Below are 13550 nucleotides of genomic sequence, written 5' to 3'. Positions count from 1 at the left end.
ATTAACCCTCCTGCTGTCTTCATTTACAGGCACCACAAAATATTGTTTCCTTGTCTGGAAAAAAAATCCAAAAATTCAGCAAAAAAATTCCCCAAATTTCTGAAAATTTGCAAAACCTTCAGGAAGAAAATTCCAATAATTCCTGAAAAGTTTTACTAAAAATCCCCCAAATTTGGCAAGAAAATTCTTGTAAATATTTTCAAAAATGGGTCAAAATCTTCCAAAAAACATCCCTATAATATGTAAAGTGATTACATAAATATCAGTGAAACTTGTAATATTATCTTTAAGAACATTCACAAAGAAATCAATCAAAATCCATCGAAATTCCCCGGATTTTGGTTGTTTTTTTTTTTTTTTAATGTGAATGTTCTTAAGAAACATTTTTAACATTTCTTTTTTTTTCCACTAAAAAATGTTCAAAGATTTCCCAAAAATGTTGAAAATGTTTCACTGTGAAAATATCTGTTTATTTCCACATTTTCAAACGAGTCAGTTTTGACCTGCAGGACGACACGAGGGTTAAAAGAAGGTAAATTTTAGTGTATTTTGTTGTAAATGAGAGTTTTAGATCTGGCTTTTGCAGACGAATGTGTAGAAAAACCTGCAAAGCATCCAAGAAAAGTTTGTGTTGCTGCAGAAAGAACCTTTAGAAGGAAGATTACAGTCCAAGTGATGGACTAAAACTGGATTTTATTACCAGAAAAACCCATCTGGCATCCACTGATCGATTAGATGTCTCAGTTATCACTTCGACTCTGAAACTCTCTGCTGCTGCCTTCGAGTTTCCCCAAGAAGGAACTCTTAAGTGCACAGAAGTTCCTCCTCCAGGTTTTATCTGCGTCTGTTTACATTCCACAGAGTCCTTCGAAATCGTCCTTCGAGGGAACGGCTTCACGCCCGGACGCAGCAACGAAGGGGTCGTCTGCAGCTTCATAGTCGACCAGCAGACCTACAGTAAGTTATGGAAACGAGCAGTAAAGAAGCTGCAGGACGTCGTGCAGTCAGAAGGAGAGAGTCTGATCATGAAATGTTCATTCAGCACAACTCTGAAGCACCAGAACGCTTCATTGTTTTCTTCTTTACACCGCCTTTGTTTATAAATATTTTTTTGTATTTTATTTTATTATTTATTTATATATATTTGAAAAATATTTGTGATTAATTAATTTATTTATTTATTCATCTATTTATTTAGTTTTATTTTTGAAATATTTGTGATTAATTAATTATTAATTTATTCATCTATTTATTTTTATTTTTAAAAATATTTGCGATTAATTAATTTATTCATGTATTTATTTACTTTAAAAATATTTGTAATTAATTAATTTATTCATCTATTTATTTAGTTTTATTTTTAGAAATATTTGTGATTAATTAATTTATTCATTCATCTATTTATTTTTGTTTTAAAAAATATTTGCGTTTAATTTATTAGTTTATTCATCTATTTATTTATTTATTTTTTAAAAATATTTGTGATTAATTAATTAATTTATTCATCTATTTATTTATTTTTATTTTTAATAAGATTTATGATTAATTAATTAATTAATTCATCTGTTTTTTGTTTGTTTTTAAAAATATTTGTGATTAATTAATTTATTTATCTAATTATTTATTTTATTTTTTTATATTTTTGCTATTTTATCTTTTTAAAAATTCTTTTTACTCCTTGGATTTATACTGTTTGGCATTCGTTGTGGTTAGCAAAGAAAGGATTTCAGGGCAATATGTTTCTTTACCGTGCATAATGTAATGAACTCCAAATCCAAATTTGGGGCCCTGTAACCGTCCTGCACTGATACCTGCTGCAGAATGACGGACTTTAGGCTGACCAGAGTAATCAGTAATCCATGTCAGAAATGGTAGTTTAAGTGGTAGATGAAAAGAAGTTATATATGCATAAATATTTCAACTATTTCTGTCTGCAGAGATTATTGACTCCTCTCCAGCAGTTGCATCACTTTAATAGTCAGATTGGTATTTTCAGACACTTGGAGCACCAACAGTGTGGAGGAAAACTGTAACCGGCTTTAATGAAGTAGCTTTCTGTACGTGCAATGGATTGTGTGAATAGGATAAAACCACAAAAAACAGGTATGACCAGAAATTAAGCCCAGAAAATGCCTTTATGTCTTCCTAAGAGCTGTGGCATCTTCCAAAAACTGCATTCTAATGCAGCTAAACTGCATTTTTAATTACATTCTTTGGATTTGTCTGATTGTTTTGTTGCTTTGGGACTATTAGATGGGACTGGAGGATCCTTAAATAGATCCGAAAATGTTGCAGAATCTTCAAACACGTAGTGAAAGCGTCATATTTTACCAAAACCATGATGTTTTCTTGAACCTCGCCGAGCAGTTTTGGTGTCTAAACTCAACAAAGCTTCTACCAAAGAGTTAGAGTTGTAAAAGTGCCAACCAAAGAGGGTATTTTCCTAAAACTAACCATGCAGTTTTGGTTTCTTAACATGAAACTTACTATAAATTTATAAACTGAAGTCCCCTGGTGTCGTAGATGAAAGTCTGGTTGGTGACTCCATTGTGGTTTTTCCAATCGAGAAGCCTTTTCTATAATAATACTGCTAATAATCTGCATTTTTCTCCTATGGCACCTAAAAAAACTGAAGTTACAAGGCATTTCACAATAAAAGACCAACAATGAAACCATAAAAAGGGGCGCCTGTTTCATCACAGTCTCACTATTTGATGAGAAAATACAAAATGCTGCTTCTTTTAACACACTAAATGCACTTTTAGTTGTAATCACTGCAGATGAAGTGTGAAACGGTGAAGCCCAGCTCTCCCTAGTTCTTCAGCCGTTCCATCAAACTTCCTGACTTTTTATCGTGACCTAATTTTACAGATATGCTGCTGAAATACTCGACAGGGAAAGTCCAGAGTGGCACAGTTTGGAGTGTCCGTTTACACGAGAACAAGCAGCGGTGTGGCTTTCTGAAGTCATGACCATGTGTTTCATCATGTGCTGCTCAGTTCTTTGTTCCAAAATAAAGATGATTTCCTGTTTCTAGAGAATGATAAAAATAGCTTGGTTTTAATAGCACAGTTCAGACAGCAGCTCAGAGTGCTTTAAACAGTGAATGGAATCAAAAAAAGAAAATGCAGCTCAAAAGATGTCGTTTGGAAGGCAGAGCCACTCTAAAGGCAGCATTTCTGTACATTTACCTCCTGAAAACGTTTAAGAAACTAGATTTACAGTTCTTACGGCAACTCTAAATGCTTAAAATCAACAAATATAAGTAAATAAAATGAAAAATAGTAATAGGAATACGTAATAGTGCCACTAAATGACATGAGACTACATAAAAATATATAAATGAAACCAAAAAAGATGTCGTTTGGAAGGCAGTTCCACTCTGAAGGCAGCATTTCTGTGCATTTACCTCATGAAAACGTTTAAGAAACTAGATTTACAGTTCTTACGGCAACTCTAAATGCTTAAAATCAACAAATATAAGTAAATAAAATGAAAAATAGTAATAGGAATACGTAATAGTGCCACTAAATGACATGAGACTACATAAAAATATATAAATGAAACCAAAAAAGATGTTGTTTGGAAGGCAGTTCCACTCTGAAGGCAGCATTTCTGTGCATTTACCTCATGAAAACGTTTAAGAAACTAGATTTACAGTTCTTACGGCAACTCTAAATGCTTAAAATCAACAAAAATAAGTAAATAAAATGAAAAATAGTAATGGGAATACATAAATAAATAGGTTTGGTGCCAGTAAATGACGTCAAACTACATAAAAAATACACAAATGAAACCAAAAATGACAAGATTTAAGGTTTTGTCACACACCAAACGCTGCATTTCTGCACATTTCTGCATTTCAAAGAATAAAAACAGGTGACAAACTAAAAAAATAATAATGACAAAACATTAATACATGAGTGTGGTGTTAAGAAAATGTATAAAATTGCATAGAAATACATAAATGCATACCAAAAAAGCACAAATTTTAAGGTTTTGTCACACAGAATGTCAAATTTCTGTACAATCATCTGACAACACAGTTGATACTGCAGCTCAAGGTGCTTTAATCAATAAAAATAGGAAATAAAATGCAAAAATAATAATGATGAAACACAAATAAATGGGTCTGGTACCAGGAAATTCCAACAAGTTTCATAAAAATACATAAATACACCAAAAAAAGATGAATATTAAGGTTGATTTGGAAGATTGTTGCACACAGCATTTCTGCACATCTGAGTCTTGGGAATGTTTAGCAAACCGTACAGCAACTCAAAGTGCTTTAAGGAATAGAAATAAGTGAATAAACTAAAAAATAACAATGATAAAAAATTAATATATGGGTCTGATAGCAGGACAACACATTAGCTTGCACAAAAATACATAAACACGAGGCAAAAAAGACAAATTTTAAGGTTTTGACGCACACAGAATGCCAACAGCACGGTTCATACAGCGAGTCAAAGTGCTTTAATCAATAAAAATACGTGAATAAAATCAAAATAATAATAATTAAACATAAGTGAACAGGTGTGGCATCAGGAAAATATGTGAAACTGCATAAAAATGCATAAATACACCACATAAAACATGAAGATTGAGGCTGATTTAGCAGGACAACGCAGCATCTCTGTGCATTTAACTCTTGAGTTGCATTTAAGAATCCGGATTTTGTGAATCTAGAAGGAGCAGAACTAACAGATCTGATAAATAAATAAAGACTAAAAGCAACATTTTACACCGAATGCTCGAAAGTCGCTCAAGTGTGCAGCGATATCTCAACTTTACTTTGATTTCTGGAGCTTCCAAACACAGTTTTTGGTTTGAAACTCGTAAAGACGTGAGTAGAAACGGTTCACCTCTGATCGTGTAAACAACACACTGAAGCTCTTCCTGTAATCATCCAATCTGATTGAAGCTTTTCTCTGGAAATGCAAACGTGCTAACTTGCAGAAAAAGCCACTTTTTTTGCTCCAGTGTTCTGATCTGATGTGTAGATGTGCTTTCATTAGTAATTAGGAACAATGAGCATGTGTAGTGTTTGGTTAAATGTGGCGTCAGGGGGGATCTTCTCCTCCGATGTGAAGGTTCCAGTTATCTCATCTATAGGATCTAAACTGGGCAGAAGAAAGGAGGCTATGTAGGTCACTGTGCTGCTTATTTTGAGCTCACAGTCTGTTCTGTTAAGAAATCCTTTTTTTTCCCTTTTTTTTGGAGGATTTGGCACCCAAAGCCGGTCTCTTAAAGCTCTCATTTGGCCGTGGGATCTGTGGGACCGGAGACTGCCAATGACAACACTCCCCGTCCCTGACAAGTTATTTTTGATTTTCAACATTTCGACTAAAATACTTTGAGCATATTTTTTTTTTTTTAAGAACAGAACTTCATCCGAATTAGGAAAGTGGCCGTTTAGCAGATGTCTCCCTGTTAGTCCTTTCTCAGTTTAGGCTGTCTCACATTCGCCCACTTGGGGCTATTTATTCCCTCGTTGGCTTTTGCATGTGTTCAGTCCAGACCTTTTTAACAGTGGGGCACCTTATAATTATGGACAAGCATCATGGCGACTATGGAACATGCTCCACATATGTGAAACAGATGCTCCGCTCTCCTCCATCACCAAACCGGTCGCAGCTCGGAGCCGAAAAGCGGGAAATTTATAAAAAATATCAATAATAAAAATGACCTCTGAAGCCGAAGACGCTTCGTTCGGGCTTCTCTCGATCCAAGCTGTATTTTTTTTCATCCTATAGTGGCAGAAAAAATCAAAAGTGACATCATTTATCTTCCCTGGATGCAAAAAAAACGTGCGCTAATATGCTAAGCTAAAAATAAACCTCATATTTAGTTTTTTTTTTAATGAGGAGTTCGTTTAAGGACTGCATCTCCCTGTCCATGTGAAATCATGCTCATGTATTACAAAACAGATGTTATAATAGTGTATAAATATGATTTTATATGAAGAAATGTGTCAGAATTAGTTAAGATTATAAATCTGTGATGTCCAGTCGCTCAAAGGTGCTCGTTTCATTTTTTTAATTTTCGTTATTTTATATCACATATGAAAATAAAATATATCAAAAATATAAATATATAAAAATATATTTTTTTTGTTTAATGCTGTAAATGTTTGTCCAGTTTTCGAGCAAAAATGTGGAAAAATTCCGTGAATCGTGATTGCGTAGTTACCACTTCTGACCATAGGGGTCGCTATTTTGCACAAATTACATATTTTTTACGTAAAAGAAAATTCTGAATAACAGATATACATGTTTTTTTCCTGTAGTGTTGTAAATGTCAATGTCTTGGACAGTTTATCCAGAAAAAAATGGAGGAAAATTCAGTGGATTGTTTTTGCGTAGTTACCACTTCTGACCATAGGGGCCGCTACTTTGCACAAATTACATATTTTTTACGTAAAAGAAAATTCTGAATAACAGAAATAAGTGTTTTTTTCCTGTAGTGTTGTAAATGTCAATGTCTTGGACAGTTTATCCAGAAAAAAATGGAGGAAAATTCAGAGCAGCATCATCCTGTAGTTACCACTTCTGACCATAGTGGCCGCTGTTTTGCAGAAATTACATTTTTTTTAAAAAATGTAAAACAAATGACAAAGTCTTTTAGAGAAACTCACTTTCAGACACATAAGTGAGTGGAAACACTGTTTAAATAGTTAAAGTAGTGTTTTATGTTTCATTCTGCGAGGTTTACGTCTAACTTTTGGCTAACATTTCGTCTTTTTTTTAAAACTTATTTTCCAGATCAGAAGCCGAGCGTCGTGCGTAATGACTATCTGCTGTGTCCGGCTCCAAAGCTCTATGAAGTTGGACAGTAAGTACTGAGTGGGTTTTTTAGCTAACAGGAAATATCAGCATTGCATGTGGTGCAAACATTGACTTCATATAATGTCAGTGTCACATATTTGTGAGTCACGTGTTCAGGTTTCTACGTCATAACCGCAGTTTAACGTAAAATGCTGCCCTGTTTGCTTATTAGGACTAATTTATTCCTTTAGCTGGTTTATTTCTGGTGTCAGCTCTTTATTTAAATACCATTTAACATGTGGATCACGCTGCATTACTGAGCCATGATGCAAAAATGGACTTTATTGTTGGAAAATCCACCAAAATGACCAATTTGGAGCTTGTTTGACGTCAGTGTTTTGGTAGAAATTGCGCAAGCGTTGTGAGATGGATAACATAAACTCACTTTCAGACACATAAATTAGTAGATATACTGCAATAATAATATAACAGTTTGTTTTGTTTTAATATTTTTACGCAATATGTGCTGAAATGTGTCCGATAACTGCAAATTTGACGCAAGTATAGGACAAAACATTGGACTTTCTTGACTAAATGGCTGCAAAAATGCACTTTTTTTCTTTGAAAAATCCAGCAGAATGACTGAAATGAAGCCTGTTTGAGGTCAGAGTTTGTGTATAAATACCAGTTTTTTTAAAGAAATTATTAGAATTTAATGAGAAACTCACTCGTAGACACATAGATTAGGAGACACCTCCCTTTTTTTTACACAGTCTAGGTTGAAAAATATCAGAAAACTGCAAATTTGACACAAGTTAAGAACAAGGCGTTAAACTTTCTTGAGTAAATGGCTGCAAAAATGCACTTTATTCTTTGAAAAATCCGGCAAAATGACTGAAATGAAGCCTGTTTGAGGTCAGAGTTTGTGTGTAAATACCAGGTTTTTAAAGAAATTACGAGAATTTAATGAGAAACTCACTCGTAGACACATAGATTAGTAGACACCTCCCTTTTTTTTACACAGTCTAGGTTGAAAAATATCAGAAAACTGCAAATTTGACACAAGTTTAGAACAAGGCGTTAAACTTTCTTGAGTAAATGGCTGAAAAAATGACTGAAATAAAGCCTGTTTGAGGTCAGACTTTGTGTTGAAATATTACATTTTGACGATCTAAACGGATTTAATCTGATGCCCTTCAAGTTTTTGTGTTTCCATAAATTAGCGAAGGAGCGGAAAACGAGCGCTGTGCGTTTGGTTGACAGCAGGTCTTGGTGTTTCAGCTGCGTCTAGAACCCGAGAAGCTTATCTGGGTAGCAGTCGGCCGAGTGAATCGCGTCTTTCTCCTCCTTCTGTAAAAACACTCGCACGCTCTGTCACCCGTTTTTACACTCAAAACTCTCTTCTGCAGGCATTCTCTTGCCTTTCTGCTCCTCAATTTGTCTTTTTTTTTTAGTTAAATCGCTCGTTTTCCCCTCAACATGTTTCAGCCAGTTGTAGTTTCTTACTTCTTCTGCTTGTCTTATAGAAAGTCTTATTTTGTGTGCAAATAGCGTCTAAGTCTGCAAATCGTCTGTATGTTGAACTCCAGCGTAAAGAAGCGGTAAGACAGAAAAAACAGCCCCATACATACGAGTGAAAACAGTGCAAACAGCTACTGTTTGACTTTAACGGCATCCCTTTTTAATCCCGAACCGTAGCAGATGATCGCTAAGGCGTTCTAGACGGAACAACAGATTTTTAATGTCCTCCGCTGACTGCAATCCAATCAAAAATGTATGATTACGAGTGCCGCTGGCTCCTCAAAGTCTTTGAGCTCTAAAAGAGATTACAGATCATATGACGACGGTGACGCCGCTGTAGCCGCTCCAAATCAACTCCAGCCTCACCTCAGTTAATCCGCCCGCTTTTAAAGTCCAAACCGCTCGTGATAACAGTTTTTTTTTATCCCTCTCTTTGCCGCAAGCCGACGGCAGAAAATAGAACATGAGGAATGATTAATGTTGTTTCTGCAGAAGTGAAACGGTGATTTAAACAAAGAGGAAGACGGAGGATGAATAAATAGATGCACAGATACGTACTGTAAATGTCTGCTGTGTGTGTGAGAGAACAGCACAAACACAGGCTGTTGGACTGTTTGGGTGCAGTCCATTTTATTCATTTGTTGCTTTATTTTCAATCCGTATTTGCTGAATATAGGTTTTACGTCGCGTGTTTTCTTGTATAGTGTCTGCTCGGAAAGAAAAATCACATTTATGAGGCTGTAAATGGAGATTAATGTCATTTTTTTTCCCATTAAATGATATAAATTTGCAGAGAAAAAGGCGTCTGTCCTCGGAGCAGAAGAAATCAGAAGAAATCCAAACATGTGCAGACAACTATAGCTGCAGAGACACTTTATTTTCAATCCATATTTGCTGAATATAGATTATATGTTGCGTGTTTTTTACATAGTGTCCATAAAAAAATAAAACCCTAATCTATGAGGCTGTAAATGGAGATTAATGTCATTTATTTTGGACTTTTTTTTTCCATTAATTGACAAAAAATTTAAATTAAATTCCAGTTCAAGGTGTTTTTTTTCCTAAATTTTCTCATTGCTGCTTCATAATGTGATTATTTTCTGGCTTCTTTCCTTTTCTGTGACAGTAAACTGAAGAACAAAACAAGACATTTGTCATTTTTAGACTTTGGGAAACACTAATTGACATTTTTAACCATTTTCTGACATTTTAGGGAGGAAACAATCGATTAGTGAAGAAAATAATCAATGAAATGTTGGACAATGGTCATAATTATGACTGATAATACCAATAATAATAACACATTTTAATTGTATAGCGCTTTTCTGGGCACTCAAAGACAATTTAAGAGTAAAGGGTAAATAATAAAACAAACAAATAGAATAAAGAACAAGTTTAAAAGCATAAAACACTCAGAATTAACAGTTGAAAGTTAATTTTCTGTATTGATTGATTGTTTCAGTCAAATCAAGTGGATTTTCTTTGCATTTCACACTCTATATGCAGTAAAACACAGAAAATCTTGAACAGATGGGATAGAAAATGCATAAAAACACTCTAAAGACACCAAAAATAACAAAATGTCAAACATTTTCATACTTTTATACACAAAAATCTGACAAAAAATGAGATATTATGCTTATATTTTGCGCATTTTGATACAGATGGGGATTTCTAAGCTACTGGACACTCAGTTTTCACGAGTACAAATCAAGAAAGTCAACCAGAATTTCTTGTCTTGTCAAGATTTTAGCTGAAACATGAGCTTTTATGCGTGTGCAAACGGCAGGCCTGCAGCTCGTGGCGGGACCCGAGCTTACGCCGCCGTGACGCGCCGCCATTTGCAAACGGCCTGCTTAATTAACTCTTGGCTGCCGACGGTGACCCATTAAGTAGTTAGCTGGTACGGCTGGTGAGTAAACACATCTGCTGGAGGGGCTCTAAAAGGATGTGCGACAGATGCAGCCGTTCCCTTTTCCACGCTCCCCGTTTAAATAATTCACCGTGCGCCGACGATCCCCGCGCCCCGGACCACCTGCACGGAACGCCGGCGCCCAGAAACTTCCGTCTCCGTCCATCTGTCTGCTTCTGCTCCATCACCACGGCCGGCGCTCTGGGTGCTCCTCTGACACGGCTCTGCTCAGCCGGAGAAGAATCGCTGCACATTCCTTCTCCCCGTTTCCTCCTTTTTTTAGCCACGTTTCCTCGCACATGGGGCCCGATCTCCGCTTTGACCTCGATTGCGGTTCTCGCTGGAGGAGCTCAGCTGCAGCTCCTCGTCCCGCCGGGCCTCCACGTCCAGGCCTCGGAGTCCGGGAATCGCGGCGTCCTCAGTTGGTCATCGAGCTGTGCAGGAGCACTCACGGCGGAGGCATCATCTGTGCTGACAGCTGTGGCATCAGGCCTGAAACGCTGGCATCTGCTGACGCCCCGGCCTGCCTCCCTGCCTCCCTGCCTCCCCTCCACCCTCCGTGCATTAGGAGACCCAGAACACCCTGCTGGGGCGCCGACCAGGAGGTTAAGTGGCTGCGCTCTTGCAGCAGCATGTCCTCACCTGGTGTTTTCACAACAACGGCGGAGGGTAAAAACTAACTGAGGGGGGGAGGCGACACCTGCTTTACAATGCAGGTACAGTGCTAATGCTAATGCTTGTTAATAATTAAGCGGCTCGTCCCGGGGCTGCTGCCTCGCTCCATCTGCTCCATGAAGATGTTCATGACGGTTGGTTTGATTCTCCTCCGTGTTGTGGCACCGACAGGCATTGATTTGCTGTCACATGATGAAGATGGATGCGCTTCTCTTTGACTGAAGGATGCAGGAAGCGGCTCCGGATTATTAATCTGCACTCAAACACTTTCAGTTGAGCTCATTTGCGTCACACTCGGAGTCGTTTTTTTTGCAGAAATTTATCTTGTGCTGTCACTGAAATGTGTTTCCATTAGGGAAGTCCAGATCAGAATCCGATCCGATCTTTTTTAGCACTTTGGCCTTGCAGCGAGAAGATCTTCGGTTCGCATGTGGGTTCTCCAGATTCCTCCTACAGTCCAACAACATGCTGAGCTTAATTGATGATTCTAAATTGTCCGTAGGTGTGAATGTGAGTGTGATTGTTTGTCCCTGTCTTCACCTTAAGTCAGCTGGGATAGACTCCAGCCCCCCATGACCCTAATGAGGATGAAGCAGTGGATGGATGATGGATGGATGGATGATGAAAATTGGTCCGACTTGATCCGGTTTGATTGAAGGATGCAAGAAGCAGCTCCAGATTATTAATCTACACTCAAACACTTTCATTTGAGCTCATTTGCATCACAGTAAGAGTCAGTTTTTTGAAATGAAACGAATGCGAAACTTTAGAAAAATCGACAGTGATGCGAAAAAATAAATGCCGCAAAATCGCTGAGGCAGAAAACGTTGCCGATGTGAACGCGTGTATTGACAGGATACAGGTTCGAAAAAAATTGACTTCCAAAAAAAACGCACCCGGTGTGTAAGGACCTTAAGAGTCAGTTTTTTGAATTGTGTTTCCAATACGGGAATCCAGATCAAAATCCAATCTGAGTTATTTGTTTTTTAGTATCTGCCAATACCAAGTTCCAATCTGATACCATTTTCCTACATAATACACATTTCAGGTACATTACAGTCAGTGTACACCCCCTGTCAAAAGTTTTGAGACACGTTCTAATTTATTTGAATGAGAAAGTGTCTCAAAACCTTTGACAGGGGTGTATATGCTTGACAACTGAATAGCTCTGCAATGCATCAGGAAGAAGCTGCACATCAGTGATCTTTTTGTGGTCATGAACCTTGATGTAAAGCTCCAGTCGGACCCTTTCTGAAATGTAGTGTTAGAGCATAGGGTGTATTGTGGCTCTGCAAGCTCCAAAAGACGGACAGAACCTCTACATGCGTGTCAGAAAGCGTGTTGTAGATTAGCTGTGGTACCTGGTAGTCACTGTTCAGTACTGTCATAACCAGAGGATGTGTACATTTGGACTACGCTGTGGGGGTTTAGCTAGCAACGGGCACCATGACAAAGACTTACGTGATGTTTAATGACCTCCGACTACAGATTACATGTTTAAAATGAGTCGGGATTCTTTTACATCCCAGTGGCAGATGTGACAGTTGTCTTTGCGGCCCAAATCATGTGTCTGTTGACTAAAACAGTGATGTCAGTACAGGACAAATGTCCACTGTGCTCGATTTGTGATTTTAATTGATGAAATTGCCGATCATTTTAGAAAACTATTCAGATTTTGCATTCCTAGCGTCATTCTGCATGTCTTGCTCCGTCTTTTTCCTCGTGACGCAGAATCTAAACAAAGAGTTAATCTGATCATGACATCTGTATTTTCCAGTATATATAGGATCCAGTTAAAGTGTTAAAAGGGTTAATAGGTCCATGTAACGTTGCATTTTTAAGCCAGTTTGAAACAAATAGCAGCAGCTGCTTGCAAAAACAAAGCAAAACATTAAAGTAAGGTCTACTTCTAACTGTCTGTGACCTTATTGCGGTCATCAGTTGAAAGCAGTTTGATTTGTTGTTTAATTTGAAGGATATTTGGAGGCCTAAAGGTGTAATTATGCTGAATTTCATAAGCGAAAAACAAAAGATGAACGTCACAAAATAAACAGAATTTTGTGTTTCATTTTTGGAGTTTTTCCTTTTGAGTGTCCTTTCCCTAAGGGTGGAAAATTCGACATTTCAGTTAACCATTTTGAAACCAAGCTGCTATTGGGGAAAAACATCAACTAATGGGCCAATTCCAGTCTTCACCCTAATGTCAAAGCACTGAACCCTCACAGAGTTAACCGACATCCCCGAGCTTTGAGGATCCATGAAGGATTGAAATGGTGTGAAAAGGAGGATGGAAGTCAATTGAAACTTAAGAACTTTGTGTTTCATTTACAGTTAACAGATATCTGGAGAATTTAGAACTTCCATCTGTGTTTGGGCTTTGTCAGTGGTAAAGGAAGAACTAATCAAGGCATGTCCAAAGTCCTACAGCAAGCGCTTCGACTACAACTCAGTTAATGGTGAATTTACGAGTGAGCTGTGTTGAGCACAGTGGACGAACAGAGCACAGGCTATCTGGAGAATTTAGAGCTTCCATCTCCGATGGAAAAGCATGTGCAAATCAAAGTTCTTCTCCAAAGTCCAGCAGTGACTACTGCACTTACAACTCTTGTAATGCTAAATTAGCACAACAATTTGACAAAAAGTTACACATTATGCTTAGAATTTGTGTATTTTGA

At 37.3% G+C, this 13550-nt stretch overlaps 1 protein-coding gene across 2 annotated transcripts in view; it reads left to right on the top strand.

The window, feature by feature from the left end:
• Positions 1–13550, top strand: part of antxr2a (ANTXR cell adhesion molecule 2a) — a 124210-nt gene that overhangs the window by 28982 nt on the left and 81678 nt on the right. For both annotated transcript variants that reach the window (XM_051950400.1, XM_022206354.2), the window contains exons 9-10: positions 862–957; positions 6765–6834. In XM_051950400.1, the coding sequence (XP_051806360.1) occupies positions 862–957; positions 6765–6834 (166 nt within the window). The remainder of the gene's footprint in view (positions 1–861; positions 958–6764; positions 6835–13550) is intronic.

This window comes from Acanthochromis polyacanthus, chromosome 7 (assembly GCF_021347895.1).
Source record: "Acanthochromis polyacanthus isolate Apoly-LR-REF ecotype Palm Island chromosome 7, KAUST_Apoly_ChrSc, whole genome shotgun sequence".
Taxonomy (NCBI): Eukaryota; Metazoa; Chordata; class Actinopteri; family Pomacentridae; genus Acanthochromis; species Acanthochromis polyacanthus.
The sequence above is the reverse complement of the archived record's forward strand: the minus strand, read 5'-3'. Positions and strand labels throughout refer to the sequence as shown.